At 30.9% G+C, this 13,785-nt stretch overlaps 1 protein-coding gene across 1 annotated transcript; it reads right to left on the bottom strand.

Annotated features, from left to right (window-relative positions):
- Positions 1 to 9,752: 9,752 nt before the first annotated feature.
- Positions 9,753 to 13,574, bottom strand: LOC102666291 (uncharacterized). Its single transcript, XM_006586371.1, has 14 exons — positions 13,532 to 13,574; positions 12,965 to 13,007; positions 12,160 to 12,319; positions 11,968 to 12,076; positions 11,633 to 11,717; positions 11,399 to 11,526; positions 11,238 to 11,328; positions 11,119 to 11,140; positions 10,780 to 10,922; positions 10,587 to 10,707; positions 10,324 to 10,494; positions 10,176 to 10,235; positions 10,011 to 10,082; positions 9,753 to 9,917 (listed from the first exon to the last, which is right to left on the bottom strand). Exons 1-14 carry the CDS (start codon positions 13,572 to 13,574, stop codon positions 9,753 to 9,755), a joined length of 1,413 nt encoding a protein of 470 aa, XP_006586434.1.
- Positions 13,575 to 13,785: the final 211 nt, after the last annotated feature.

The following is a 13,785-nucleotide window of genomic DNA, read 5'->3' as shown; positions in this document are numbered from 1 at the left end:
TAAATATGTTCCTTATTTTTTGTTTCGAAATTCATATAATTATCTAATATTTATACCTTTTACACTTTGCAGAGGGATGAAATGATGCCATGCATGACATTCTGGCTATAAGTGCTTAACAAAATTACCTTTGCAAATTGACTTTGGGATGAAATGATGCCATGCATGACATTCTGGCTATAAGTGCTTAACAAAATTACCTTTGCAAATTGACTTTAATACCAGTGTATGCACATTGGTACCTTAGCTTGCATTTTTAATAGGGTTAATATATATATATATATATATATATATATATATATATATATATATTCTTACACATTAGTAAAATGGTAAACCTTGTTATCAATTATTAGGTGGCACTTAATATAAACGTATTGGTCTGAATGATTGTAATATAACTAGAGATGACTAAAAAAATGTTATTTTAAAAAAAAAAAACATACATTCTAAGACGATTGTGTTAAAGATCATTGTAGAATGTGTGAACATTATAAAACGGGTTCATCTGGAGGACCATCTTATAATGTAACACATTTGAAGACGATCGTTTTTCCAAGACCACATTCTAAGACGGTCTTCCAGACAAACTCGTCTTAGAATGTTCACACATTCTACAATGGTTGTTGTAAACCGTTGTCGTAGACACCTCTCCTTTCTACAACGTCTAATATGACGACAGTTCATAATCGACGTTGTATGTCAAAGATAACCGATGTAGTATGCCGTTTTTGTAGTAATGTACAATATAAATTAATATGTTTAAGCTAAATAAATCATGACCTTATTCATGCACTTCTTTCTAAAAACATCTACTTTCGTCGTTATTGATACATTAAAAAAATATATAGATCAGATAAAAGGCAAAGATTTATTATCATGTAAGTTGATCGATAAAATTTTATATAATTAAAGATTTTATACTTTTTTTTTCCTTATGCTTTATATAGAAAATGTTACGTGTAAAATATTATCATTGTTTCATTTACTTCTTTTGAATTTTTTAACACTTTTATATTTTTAGTATTGTAGATTTACCATTTATTTATATTTAAAGCTAAAGTCAATCTTTAATTTAGTCTCATTACTCATCCTTGTACTTAAACTTTTGAAGTTTTATTTTTTTCGTTTGCTTAATTTTTATTTTGAAGAGAAAATATTTGATTTTGAGTATTTATCTAACTCATAAAATTATTATAAAGAGACAAAATTCCATAGAATGATTAATAACTTACTTTTTCGTATTTATTATCCTGCTAAAAGTAAAATTGGTATTAATTTATTTAAAATTTTGATTCAAATGTATATAAACATAATAATTGAAGCAAAATATATTTAAAATGATTATAATGCATGATTTTCTTGCCACGTAAGTTATCTGTACACTATGTAATTTTCTTGTTTTTTTTTTCAAGTTGGCCTTGTTAACCAATTCGTGTTCTAATTCAATGATTGAGTTATTTTTAACATTTTTGAATTCATCATTAAATTTAAACAAGGATCTGGTACAAAAGATTAAACAGTTAGGTTTTTTTTTTTAATCCTAGAAACTATAATACAATACATTTAAGCTAATGAAGTCATGACCTTATTCATTACTTTGTTTTTAAAAAACATCCACTTGTGTCATCATTGATACATTGAAAAACTACTCTAAACGATTGATCAGATGAATACATATTTTTTAACATCAAAGTTAATCTGTGAAATTTTATGTAATTAAAGGTTTTATGTTTTTGTTCCTCATGCTTTATACAGGAAATGTTACGCATACAATATTAGCATTGTTAAATTTACTTCTTTTGAAATTCTTAACACTTTTATTTTTAGTATTGTATAGGTTTATTTAAGATATTTTTATATACTATTTGAAGCCAAAGTCAGATTTTAATTAAGTCTCATTACTCATCCTTGTACTTAAGCAAGCCTTATTTTTTCGTTTACTTAACTTTTGTTTTGAATAGTAAATATTTGCTTTTGAGTATTTATGTAACACTTAAATTATTATAAAGAGACTAATTTCAATAAAATGATTAATAACTTACTTTTTATATTTATTGGTTTGCTACAGGTAACATTTGTATTAATTTATGTAAAATTTTGATTTGAACGTATATAAACATAATAATGCAATCAAAATATATTGAAAATTATTATAATGCATGATTTATAACATATGCTGCAAAATTTTGCATAGAGGTTATTATTTTTTTTCCAAATTGAAATATGAGAAGGAGAGAGAATTATTTAGCGCATACGATATTTTTTACATTTTATTCGAATAATGAAACATTTAAATAAATTTGGTTAAATGATTTCTATGCCTAAAGATTGGGATGCGAGTTATCATGCAATTTTCTTGTTTTTTTTTCAAGTCGGCCTTGATACCCAATACATGTTCTAATTCCATAATTGAGTTCTTTTTTCACATTTTGAATTTATCATTAAATTTAAACAAGAATCAACATTTTTAAAGTAAAAGACATTTTTAAAGCCGTGGTAGTACTATGCTAAGCACTGATAAAGTGCTAAATATTCAAAAGTTATGGATATCTTTCTAAACGGGTTAATAATATAATGTTATTAAAAGAAAGTTAAGTAAATGAAATTATAAATGGAAGGTATTAATGTAGTAACTAAGATTACATACCTGACAATGTAAAATTTAAGATTGTGATATATGATGTCATCTTTGGCTGTATGTTAGAATGTACATGAGTAAGATAACAGTTAAGAATTATTGCCAATAAATAGTACAATTTGTTGTTTCAAAATTTAGAGTTATCTTGTAAGATTTTTGAAAACTACATTGGTAGTAGAAGTCATATTTTTTTGGTTTTTATCATGAATAAGAACTTTTAATCCTTGCCTTGAATTGACCCTTGATAATGCAACGTATAATTGTCTATGGCTAAAGACTGATTTTGGCAAGTAAAGTCCAACCATAGAAAGTGATTGCCCTGAGACTTGTTAATTGTCATTGCATAAGATAGCATGATTGGAAATTGTCTTCTTAAAAGTTTAAAAGGCCATGGTGATTGTGAAGGTGACATTGACATTCTTGGGATGTAAACATTATGGCCAAGATTTTTGCCAGAAATGATTTCAGCTGCAATTACATGTTTGGCAAGTCTTGTAACTACTAATCTAGTACCATTACATAGACCATGCATTTGGTCTAAGTTTCTTAGCAACATTATAGGACTGTCGATTTTTAGCTTGATACAATGATTTGGAAGACCAAATGTGTTTATTGAATTGAGAAATTCAGTGGTAATTGATTGGAAATGCCAACTATCAATGGTTTCTGATTTCTCTATATAATCAGAGCTTAAGCATTCCATCTGTTCACCTATTATATTTATTTCAGTTAGCATGCAAAGTTAAAGAGAGGACAAATATTGAATAGATGTTAGTTTTTGTAAGTTTCAGATATGCATAAATACCTGGAATCAAGGAAAGTATATAATCATTGACATTTTCAACTGTTTCATTGGTGGAAGCTAATATTGCTCTACATTTGAAGAATTCAGGATTACTGTGGTGTTGATATAAATTTGGGAATGTTGATTTGACTATAGCATCAATGAGGTCATTATATTCAGTAATCAGTAGGTACTCAAGAATTTCAACGGTAGCATATCCATCATTTTGATTCCTAATAACTTCATCTCCAATATCTAGAATCCACTTTGCAAATTTAGTAGTTTCTTGATCATCAATTGATTGGGCATTGCCTTGTAAACGCATGTTTTTGGTGAGTGTTAAGACTTCACAGGAAGGCTAGAGATATGATGAGTTGATTGTTGCATTTATAATGTCTGAACGACTTCCTCTTGGAAGGACTAGCAGAATTTGTCGAAAATCTCCACCAAATATAATAAGTTTGCCTCCAAAAATTTGATTCAGATTTTTTTTTCTTTAATAATGTCTGTTAAACTTTGATCAAGTGCTTGAAAACAAAATTTGTGAGCCATGGGTGCTTCATCCCAAATTATCATATTTGTTTGATTTAACAATTCTGCTAGCTGACTTCCTTGAAGTATATTGCATGTTGAGTCTTCAAAAATTGGCACAGGTATCTTAAATTTGGAATGGGCAGTCCTGCCTCTTGGCAATAATAGAGAAGCTATGCCGCTAGAAGCAACCATAATCACAATTTGATTTTTTGCCCTCAGTGAACTTGCTAATGTTCTCCATATGTATGTTTTTCCTGTACCTCCGTATCCATATAGGAAAAACATGCCACCTTCATTGTTGTTGACAGCTTGCATAATTTTGTGATAAATTTGTTTTGGTTCATCTAAAATAAAAAAAAAAGATGACATTTGATAGAAATGAAGAATAAGTAGATGCAAAATTGGAAGATACAAATGAAATTTAACTTTGTTAAATGCAATTTATAATATATGAATTGGTAGATTACCTGTCATAGATGAAAAAAGATTTTTGAATTCTGATCTAGCCTCATCATTGTTGTAATTAAGTTCAGATTATATCAAGCTATTCTTTAGACACCATGCAGGATTTGCATCCTCAAGATATGACATTGTAGGATAGTCTTTGAGTGATTTTTGGTTTGCATGTAGAAGTTTTTCAATTTCCAGTAATGTTAAATTTTTAAGTTGCTCATCATCAATGTCTAATTCTAAGAAATGATAAAGAAAATAGTTAAACAATGCCTATCTGTGATGTCATTCAACATACAAAGTTACAGACTGATAAAAACTAACCTGTGTTCAGAGTTATTATTTTATAATGATATGCAATGTCTTCAGCTAACCAATTCCATGTCTGATTCCAAAGTTCTTCAGGTTTAGTAATGACACTTGTTAATAGCATTAAGACAAATAATTTCCTCAAATAATTAGTTGTGCCCTAGTCCTTAGCTTCTTTGATTGCTTCCACAAATTCTCTGTCATCTTGCAAAAAACCCATTGCAAAGCATGCTTCCCTATATGTAGGGTATAGAACATTTTCAACTGTTCTAATATCCTCAAATGAAGTAGGTCCTTTGCATGTAGTAAGCATCATTCTTAGATAAAATAATTCACCAGTGGTTGGTGGAACCCATATTAGCCTGCCAATTGTATTGCCTTTCTTTCTGAGGTTCCATGATCTATCTAGCCTTTTGGTTATACATGAATTTGGAAACAAATTGTGAATAAGTAAGATTTCTACCTTCTGAAAAACATTTGTTGCTATTCATCCAAGCTAAGAATTTTGAATTTGAAATGCTTGGCTTTGATAGGATATCATCTATATCATCATCGTCTTCATAAAGAACACTGTGTTGCCCTGACAGATGAAAATGTAATCTCTCCACAACAGGTTTTCTAGCATGTATTGGAAAACCAAAAATTCTCCAAGTAGCTTCACACGGAGAAATATATCTGCCATAAAAAATTCATAATTAAAAAAGTTAATTAAAGAAACAATGAGTAAATTAAGTATGCATCTTAAATTAATATTACCTGCAATCTAGATATTCTTTAATCTCATCATTTTGAGTGATAGGATTCTCAAGTGCACCATTAGCATCATAAACAACAACAGCAGTGACTCTGTCATAACCTTTGTTTATGTATTTAAATAGATATTTAATGGAAGTATTTTGATTACACCATTCAATATTTATATGTGCTTGGTATTTCCTCAGCAATTTTGCATTATAAGGTACTATATATCTATTATCAATAATAACTTCATTCTTTGAAATTGTATGACCATCATTTCTTCTACGATAGATTGGATAGTCATTTGAATCTAAAACAATTTGAGGCTGAAAAATTTTAGGATAAAAACGGCTACACTTACCTTCTTTCATACATGGAGACTTAGATTGTAGAATTCCACATGGGTCATGTACCATATGATTTTGCACTAATGAATAGAGTTCAGGGTCATTTTCATGTGAAGGAATTTCTGCTGATATTATCTGGTCAATTTCATCTGAAGATGAATATTTATTGTTTGGTTGCAAAAATAGCAATAGATGCACGTGAGGAAGTCCTCTTTTTTGAAATTCAATTGTGTGTATATCTACAATTGTTAGCTGATCGTATTAATAGTGCAACAGTAATATAAAAATTCTACATAGTTTTATCATATGAGGGAAAAATAGAAAGTAATAAACAAATGTATAAGTTTAAGAACCACATTAATAGCAAACTCACATGCGACTACTTTTCCAAGCAGGTGTTTGTTTGTTTAAGTCAAAAAGCATATGTTCATACTTCAATCTGAAAACACGGGAGATAAGGTCTAGTCTATCTGTTGCTTTTAGATTCAAAGGTGCAAGTACTCTACGGATTTCAGGCTAATTTGGATTACAGGTTAAAGTAATAAAAAGATTTGGAAAACCAACATAGCTGCATATTGTCATACCATCAAAGTAAAGTTGATCCATATAACATGGACTGCCAACAAAGGTTGAAGGAAAAATCACTCTTTTTCCTTTAGATGAGCCTTTACTGCTTCCAGCATCCAATGATGTTTGTAAACTACAATACTTGTCAACTCTAAGTTTTTTTGTTTTGTTGTTCCTGATGTAGATAAGTCTTTCAGACTCAACCATGGTATATGCTTCAACAATAAATTGTTGGAATAGTTTTCTAGAATGCAACAAAGTTTATGCTTCATTTGACCTGGACTGCAATCTATAAGCAAACCACTCTCTCATCGTTAGACGATCTCTCTTCCTTTTTCTGCTACTAGATGTAGAACGGTAAAGTATATCAGGTCTATATCCATCTTCACCATAAGGGAAGAGTAAAGGGTACTGCAGTCCTAGATAGCTAGAGTGTAATTCATGGATTCTTTGTAATTCTCCATTTTGAGTTTCAACAATAATATCCATTCTTGAGTCTGCATCAAAATCACCAACAATTAGGGCACCAACTTTAGAAACATTTGGGAGATTGTATGTACGACCATCTTTTTCACATCCAGATATCAATCTCAATTTTACATTATCTAGTTGACTATCTGCATGGACATTATGGTCATCCAGCATTTGACTTAAAGCTGAAACAATGTGTGGTTGAATTGCAGCATGTTGGCTGCAAAAAACAATATAAAAATACATCCATTAGTGTCAAAAAACATGTTTTCCCAATCATAATTCTTCATATTTGATAATAAAAGAAACAAAAGAACTACTACCTCATCATATTAATTCTATTTTCAACTTCATTTTGTGTATCAAAGATATATAATTGTGCAAATTTCGATTGTTTTCCAGGCATTGGTAATAAGATGCCTATTCGATGGCATGGTTGACCCTGAATTCTAATTGTAGGAGGTCCTCTAGTTTCATTAATTGATTTGTCTAGCTTAATACCAACAGAGGTAAAGACAAACATCATGTTATATGTCCGTATGTTATACTGATAATTTTTACTATCACTTGCATTATCATCAAACAGAAGTTGTTCAAGATATTTTGGTGGACTTTGTAATAATGGAAGTTCAACTTTGCCATCTCCACAACATAAGCTGAATTTTGGACTTGTTGTATTTTTATCTTTTGAAATTCTTTCATTATACCACATTTTTGCATTACAATGTCTACATTGCATGGCCTGATCACCCAAGTTAGAATAACGTGAAATTGTTTAATGAGATAGTACAATTTAATTTAAAGCATATCAGTTGATATCGTTAACCTTATATCAAAGCTATAATTATTACCTTCAGTGTTGATTGCAGGTTCATTAGTGTTGGATTGACAATTTTTATCCTCAAACAAAAAATTAGAATCAGATGTTGTAACAATTTGGGTTAGATATCATAGATATAATTAAAATTTGAGGAGAAAATGGAGCAAGGATTTTCTATCATCGTACCTTGTGTAGATTTAGAATTTATATCCTCTAATGAATCAGTTGTCATGACTTAAGAATAGAGACAAATTAAGTCAAATTGAATAGACTAATGTTTTTTTAAAAGAAAACATCTTATTTATAATTTCTCACCATGACATTGTATATCTTTTAGAGTGGAATCTATAGTTGCCTCATGTGGTCTGTCAGGTTGAGTGTTTTTTTTTTTGCAGGATAGCTTTCCTATTCATCCTGGCTTTAGCTGAGGTAGATGCATTTGCATGTGTATTGTTTTGCATGTTTGCAATTGATATCGATCAAGCTGTTCGATATATCAATTCACCATGAAAAAGTTTTGAAATGCATAAAGAGAAAATTATACATCAAAGAAATTCCAAATGTGCAGTAGTGTAATGAAGAGAAAATTAAATATGGAAGTTGAATTTAAGTAGGTTCGAAAATGACCCATGTAACAATGATCAGACTCACATGTAAAGATATTGTATATAGAGGAGTAAGTTCTTGATATAGAATCAACTATGTGATTGATCTGCACGTTTAGAGCTCAAGAATTTAGAACAGAACTTGGAACAAAAGATGGAATATTTTGTAAATTAATAAACAAATGTTAATTGACATCAAGCAAGAGATGACAAATATCAAATTTGGGTTTGGTGGATTAAATGTGATTAGATGTTTTTATATAATGGATTTCATAATTAATGAACAAATTTCTTTTGGCACAGAGCAAGATATGCTAAGTATCAAATCTTGAAATTAATAACCAAAACTACAGCTAAAGATTCACGAGTAAATTAATAAACAAATTTTAATTGACATAAAGCAAGAGATGGAAAATATCAAATATGGGTTTGGTGGATTAAATGTGATTAGACATATTTAGAGTTATTGCAATAAAAAAGAAAGTTAAGCATGAAATTGAAATTAGAAGGCAAAACTACAACTAAAGATGCACGACAGAGAAAACTCTGATATCAAAGGTTGTCCAATCTCTCTTTAATTGATCAATATGTCATATTTGGAATCCTCATTCCTAATGGAATCAAAATAATTCTTGCCTTGAATCTCTCTTTACTTAGTACTGATTATATTAAATTTCAAAATTAGTTGTGCAATAGCAATAAAGATAGGATTAAATAGTTTTGAAAATTAGTTAATATGCCAATCTATTTTACCGATTGCAATGACTCATGATTAATGTTTAAGTAGCCAAAAAACTGAGTTTAATTGGTAAATGTCAGCTTATGTTTTAGTTTATGTGTAATTCGTTCAAAAACAAAAACCTTAATTCATCAGTTATCTTGACTTGTTAACATTGATCAACATTCTGACAATGATTAAATAGATTGCAATTTCGTAATAGTATAGAATCGAAATAATCCTTGTGTTGAATCTCTCTTTAGTTAGTACTCAGCAGAGAAAAGAAAAACTTTAATTCATCAGTTAACTTGAGTTGATTACATTGATAAGGATTTTGATAACAATAATCCTTCTGTTGAATCTCTCTTTACTCAGTACTCAGCAGAGAAAAGAAAAACTTTAATTCATCAGTTAACCAACAATTCAACAGATTGTAATTTCCTAAATGTATTTCATAATAGAACAAAATACAATAGAACAGATTGCAATTTCATGATAGTATTAACAAATAAAGTAATACAAACCCAAAAAAAAACTATTGTTTCATTTAATCAAAGAGAAAAAAAGCAGTTTTGGTTTCAAACTACAAAATGAACTTAACCAAAATGAGACAGGAACGGTATTCTACAAAACAGCCAGCACTTAATGTTCCAACCACGTGGCCCATGCAAAGAGTCAAAAAACCACAAAAAGTGTCGCGGGGCAAATATTACAATTTGATCATACGATCGTAAAAAAACATCCAAGACAACCTGTCAACAGCATAATTCATTCAGCTTGACAATGCTTGGCTAAATTATTTGAGGAAACTTGGGCAAGTGAAATCTCAAAGTTTTTGGGCTCATCATCCAACTCATCAGAAGATACACGCTTAGTTGGTGTTAATGGAATCCTGAGAAGTGGGTCATGATCTGCGGTAATAGACACAGATTGCTGCATAAAATATTAATTGATCAGTAAGCTAAATTTTGTTGACATCTTCCCAAAATACACCAGTAAAAACACACAAGGACAATGGTAGCTTACAGATTCAAGCTCTGTAGGCTCAGTCGAGTCAAGCATTGAACGATCATCATCAGCAGTAACAGAGACAGATTGCTGCATAAAATATTGATTGATGAGTCAGCTAAATTTTGTTGCCATCATTGCAAGATACACCAAGAAAAATACAGAAAGACAATGTTAGCTTACATATTCAAGCTCTGTAGGATCGGTCGACTCAAGTATTGAACTCTCGATCTTGCAACATGGCTGCATGATATATGAATTGAGAGTAAAGAAACAAATGGAATATATGCATACAGTCACAATAACTAAAATACACTTGACAAAACACAACCTCACTATCGGGAAGCATATCCAGCACAACATTGATCAAGTTTGATTCATCTGAATATTTAAGAACAACAACATTCCTGAACCTTGGTTGCACCTTCACTTTGAATGCAAGGAAACAACCCAATAGCCTATCTAGTGCTTGAGGAGAGGCATTTAAATCAACATCGTCATCCTTGCGCGGAAAAAGAAGAATGAAAATGGATAGCAACCTAACAAATTTTCATTGTAAATTAAAAAACATTGCATGATAATACAATAACATACTTCTATTTTGAGCCTGTTGACTTCATCCGCTGATTGACCAATTAACTCTGCATATTCACGGTCCCAGAGCAAAAATTTGGTTTGTTCACCCTTGTGATTAACCATCACTTCAACTCTATACCTGCCAATGTAGATACCAGTATAAAAAAAGTAGCTGATGAACGTCATACCAATTAAGCAGTGAATCAATCACCTTAGTACAGGTTGATCGTTGTCTTTGCCACATGGACATATGAATGACACAGTTTCTATGTCAGTTTTTTTTGTGACATTGACCGCAAGCCGAATAGCACCATGAATAGTTGTAATTTTGGCGACAGTAACACAAACAATTTTCTGTTTGAAGAAATTGACATTAGATTTTCTACAAAGAGAAGCTACAAATGAATAAGAACATCACCTCGGAAATGACATTAATCTGAGAGATATTTTTTACTTCATCCTTTGACAGAAATGCATCTTTTGATGATAATTGAGATGACCCTGAAACCTGTGAACTTCCTTATCCAATAGGCGTCAAAACTGATCTAACCTCCATCCCTAAATCTAAAAGCCTACAAGAATAGCACAAATGCAAAAGCCCAGCAAAGATTACTTACATATTTAATAGTTTGAAATTACAAACACAAAAGTAACATATTGTCAAAATACCTCTCTCTCAATTCTTGAATTTCCAGCACAAGCTCGTTGATCATGAGTTTAGACGCCTTGAAAGAATTACTGACTGATGGCAGATATGATCCTGTAGATCAGACCCAACAAAAATATTATCTAGTAAGCATGACAATTGAGAAATTTGAGATTACACTGACCCTGGGCTTCCTTGATCCTGGCATGTGTCAAAAGAATAATGATGGGTCTTTCATCTTCAACCTCATTCAAATAAGACAAAAACTGTAAGCAGTAATTTTCCCAGAGTGTGCAGGATAGTACCTGCCCACTATCAGAAGGAAACAACAATAAATGTATAAGTATATCAACATCTAATCATCATCAGATACAAACAACAATCACACACACACAAAACTTAAATTCTAAAACATAACCTCAAATCCTTTAATTTGAAAATAACCTTCGTATTTTTCGATGACACATATCGGAATACCACTTCATCAACCACGCCAATAACATCTAAAGCAACCACAAGATAAACACATGTTATTTGAAAAGCCATAAGCACCTCAATCAAAATCAATGCACAAATTGCAAACGACGATCTTACCAACCAAGAGCCTAGTTTGAAAATGACTAGCAATGACACGGGAAAAATCAACAAATCTAAATTTCCTAAAAAGTAAGTGTTCCATATCAGATTGCCTAACAACAATAACTTAGGTAAAACATAATTTATATTCATGATAACAAATTCTGAATTTCCCACCATTCTTCATAACTTTAAAATTATGCATCACATAAGTCAAATTTTCCTTCAAATCAGCCTTCCAAGACTTTAGCTGATCTTGTTTGCAAACAACATGGATTTCATCTCCCTATAATATAGAAAGTATATAAATACCTGATTGAATGGTCAATAATATAGTATATAATAAAAAAAAATCCGCAAAAAACATACATCAGAATCAACAACCACCATTTCGGCTTGTTCAAACTTTTCAGGGATCCCAATGAACCAAAGATCAGTGATCCTTACAGAAAGCTTAAGAGCTTCCCTCGATCCATCTATCAACTTAATTTTATCAGGAACACGTGCCATAACTTTATAATCACAAAGCCTGAACAACAACACCAAGAAAAATAGAACATCAGTTAAAAACCAAGCATATAGTCAAACAGGTAAAAAATTAAATTACCACCTCAACCACCGGAAACCAAAGTTAACAATCTGTGACAAAAAAAAAATAAAGAAGAAAACTCACAAAACACACATAAGACCGCAACAAACTGCATATGAATCAGTAAAAATAAACACTTGACCATGTGAGTAAACAGAGTTAACAAAAGAGGCGACAAACATATAAGAATGCATTAACACGAAACTTAACAAAGCATACAAAAAACAACCATCCTCAAGTTAAGGCTCAACTTCTCTCAGCCAAACCCAAACATGGGTACAAAAGTATAACTTTGATTTCTCGCACCCAAAACGAACAATCGAACAAAGCCAAACTGTAAAACAAACGTAACTCATTAAAAAATAAAAAAAACGAAAGGTAAGACAGACATGCACAACATAAACATTACCTTTCCTTCTCACAGTCAAGCCCAACAACGGAGCAATGCACAACATAAAAGTTAGAAAACAAAGCACCAAAGTTAGAAATACACCGAAAAAAAGTTCTAAAATCACCCGGAAAAGGTAACACACATACAAACTGAAAACAAACCGAATGCAAAGACATTCAGCAAAAAAACATTACCTTTTCTTCTCACAGCCAAGCCGAGCAATGGAGCAAAACCAAACTAGAAAACAAAAAAGAAAATCACAACCATGCACAACATAAAAGTTAGAAAACAAACGACCAAGGCACAGCCTCACACCTTGAAATCCAGAAGCAAGCAAAGAGAAAAGAAACAGTTTTGCTTTCAAACTTGAAAATGAAACAAACGAAAATGACACAACAACGGCCAACGGGATTCTACAAAACACCCAAACCACGTGCCTAACCAAAGAGTGCAAGCTAGCTTGGCCATAAGACACATGGCACAACAGTTGCTTTTTGAGAAAAAACAAACATGTAAACCACACACGTGTTATAGCTGAAGAAGAAATCAAAAGGACAACAAAATGACAATAAATCCAGCAAAAGGGACACGTGCCAATTTTCTAAGCAGGAGTACACCAGTGATTTTCCTATACTTCTCTTTTATAATATAGGATATAGATGTTATGTGTACCATATTAACATTGTTTGATTTACTTATTTTGAAATTCTTAACATTTTTATTATTAGTATTGTAGGTTTCATTAAGGTATTTTTATATACCATTTGAAGCAAAAGTCAAACTTAAATAAGTCTCATTACTCATCCTTGTAACTTCCACTTAAACAAGTTTTATTATTTTGTTTATTCAATTTTTATTTTGAACAGTAAATATTTGCTTTTGAGTATTTATCTAACACTTAAATTATTATAATGAGACTAATTTCAATAAAACGACTGATAAATTATTTTTTATATTTTTTGCCTTGCTACCAGTAAAATTGGTATCGATATGTAAAGTTTTGATTCGAACGTAT

Source organism: Glycine max, chromosome 8 (assembly GCF_000004515.6).
Source record: "Glycine max cultivar Williams 82 chromosome 8, Glycine_max_v4.0, whole genome shotgun sequence".
In the NCBI taxonomy this organism is placed as follows: Eukaryota; Viridiplantae; Streptophyta; class Magnoliopsida; order Fabales; family Fabaceae; genus Glycine; species Glycine max.
This window is presented reverse-complemented; position numbering and strand designations above follow the sequence as displayed.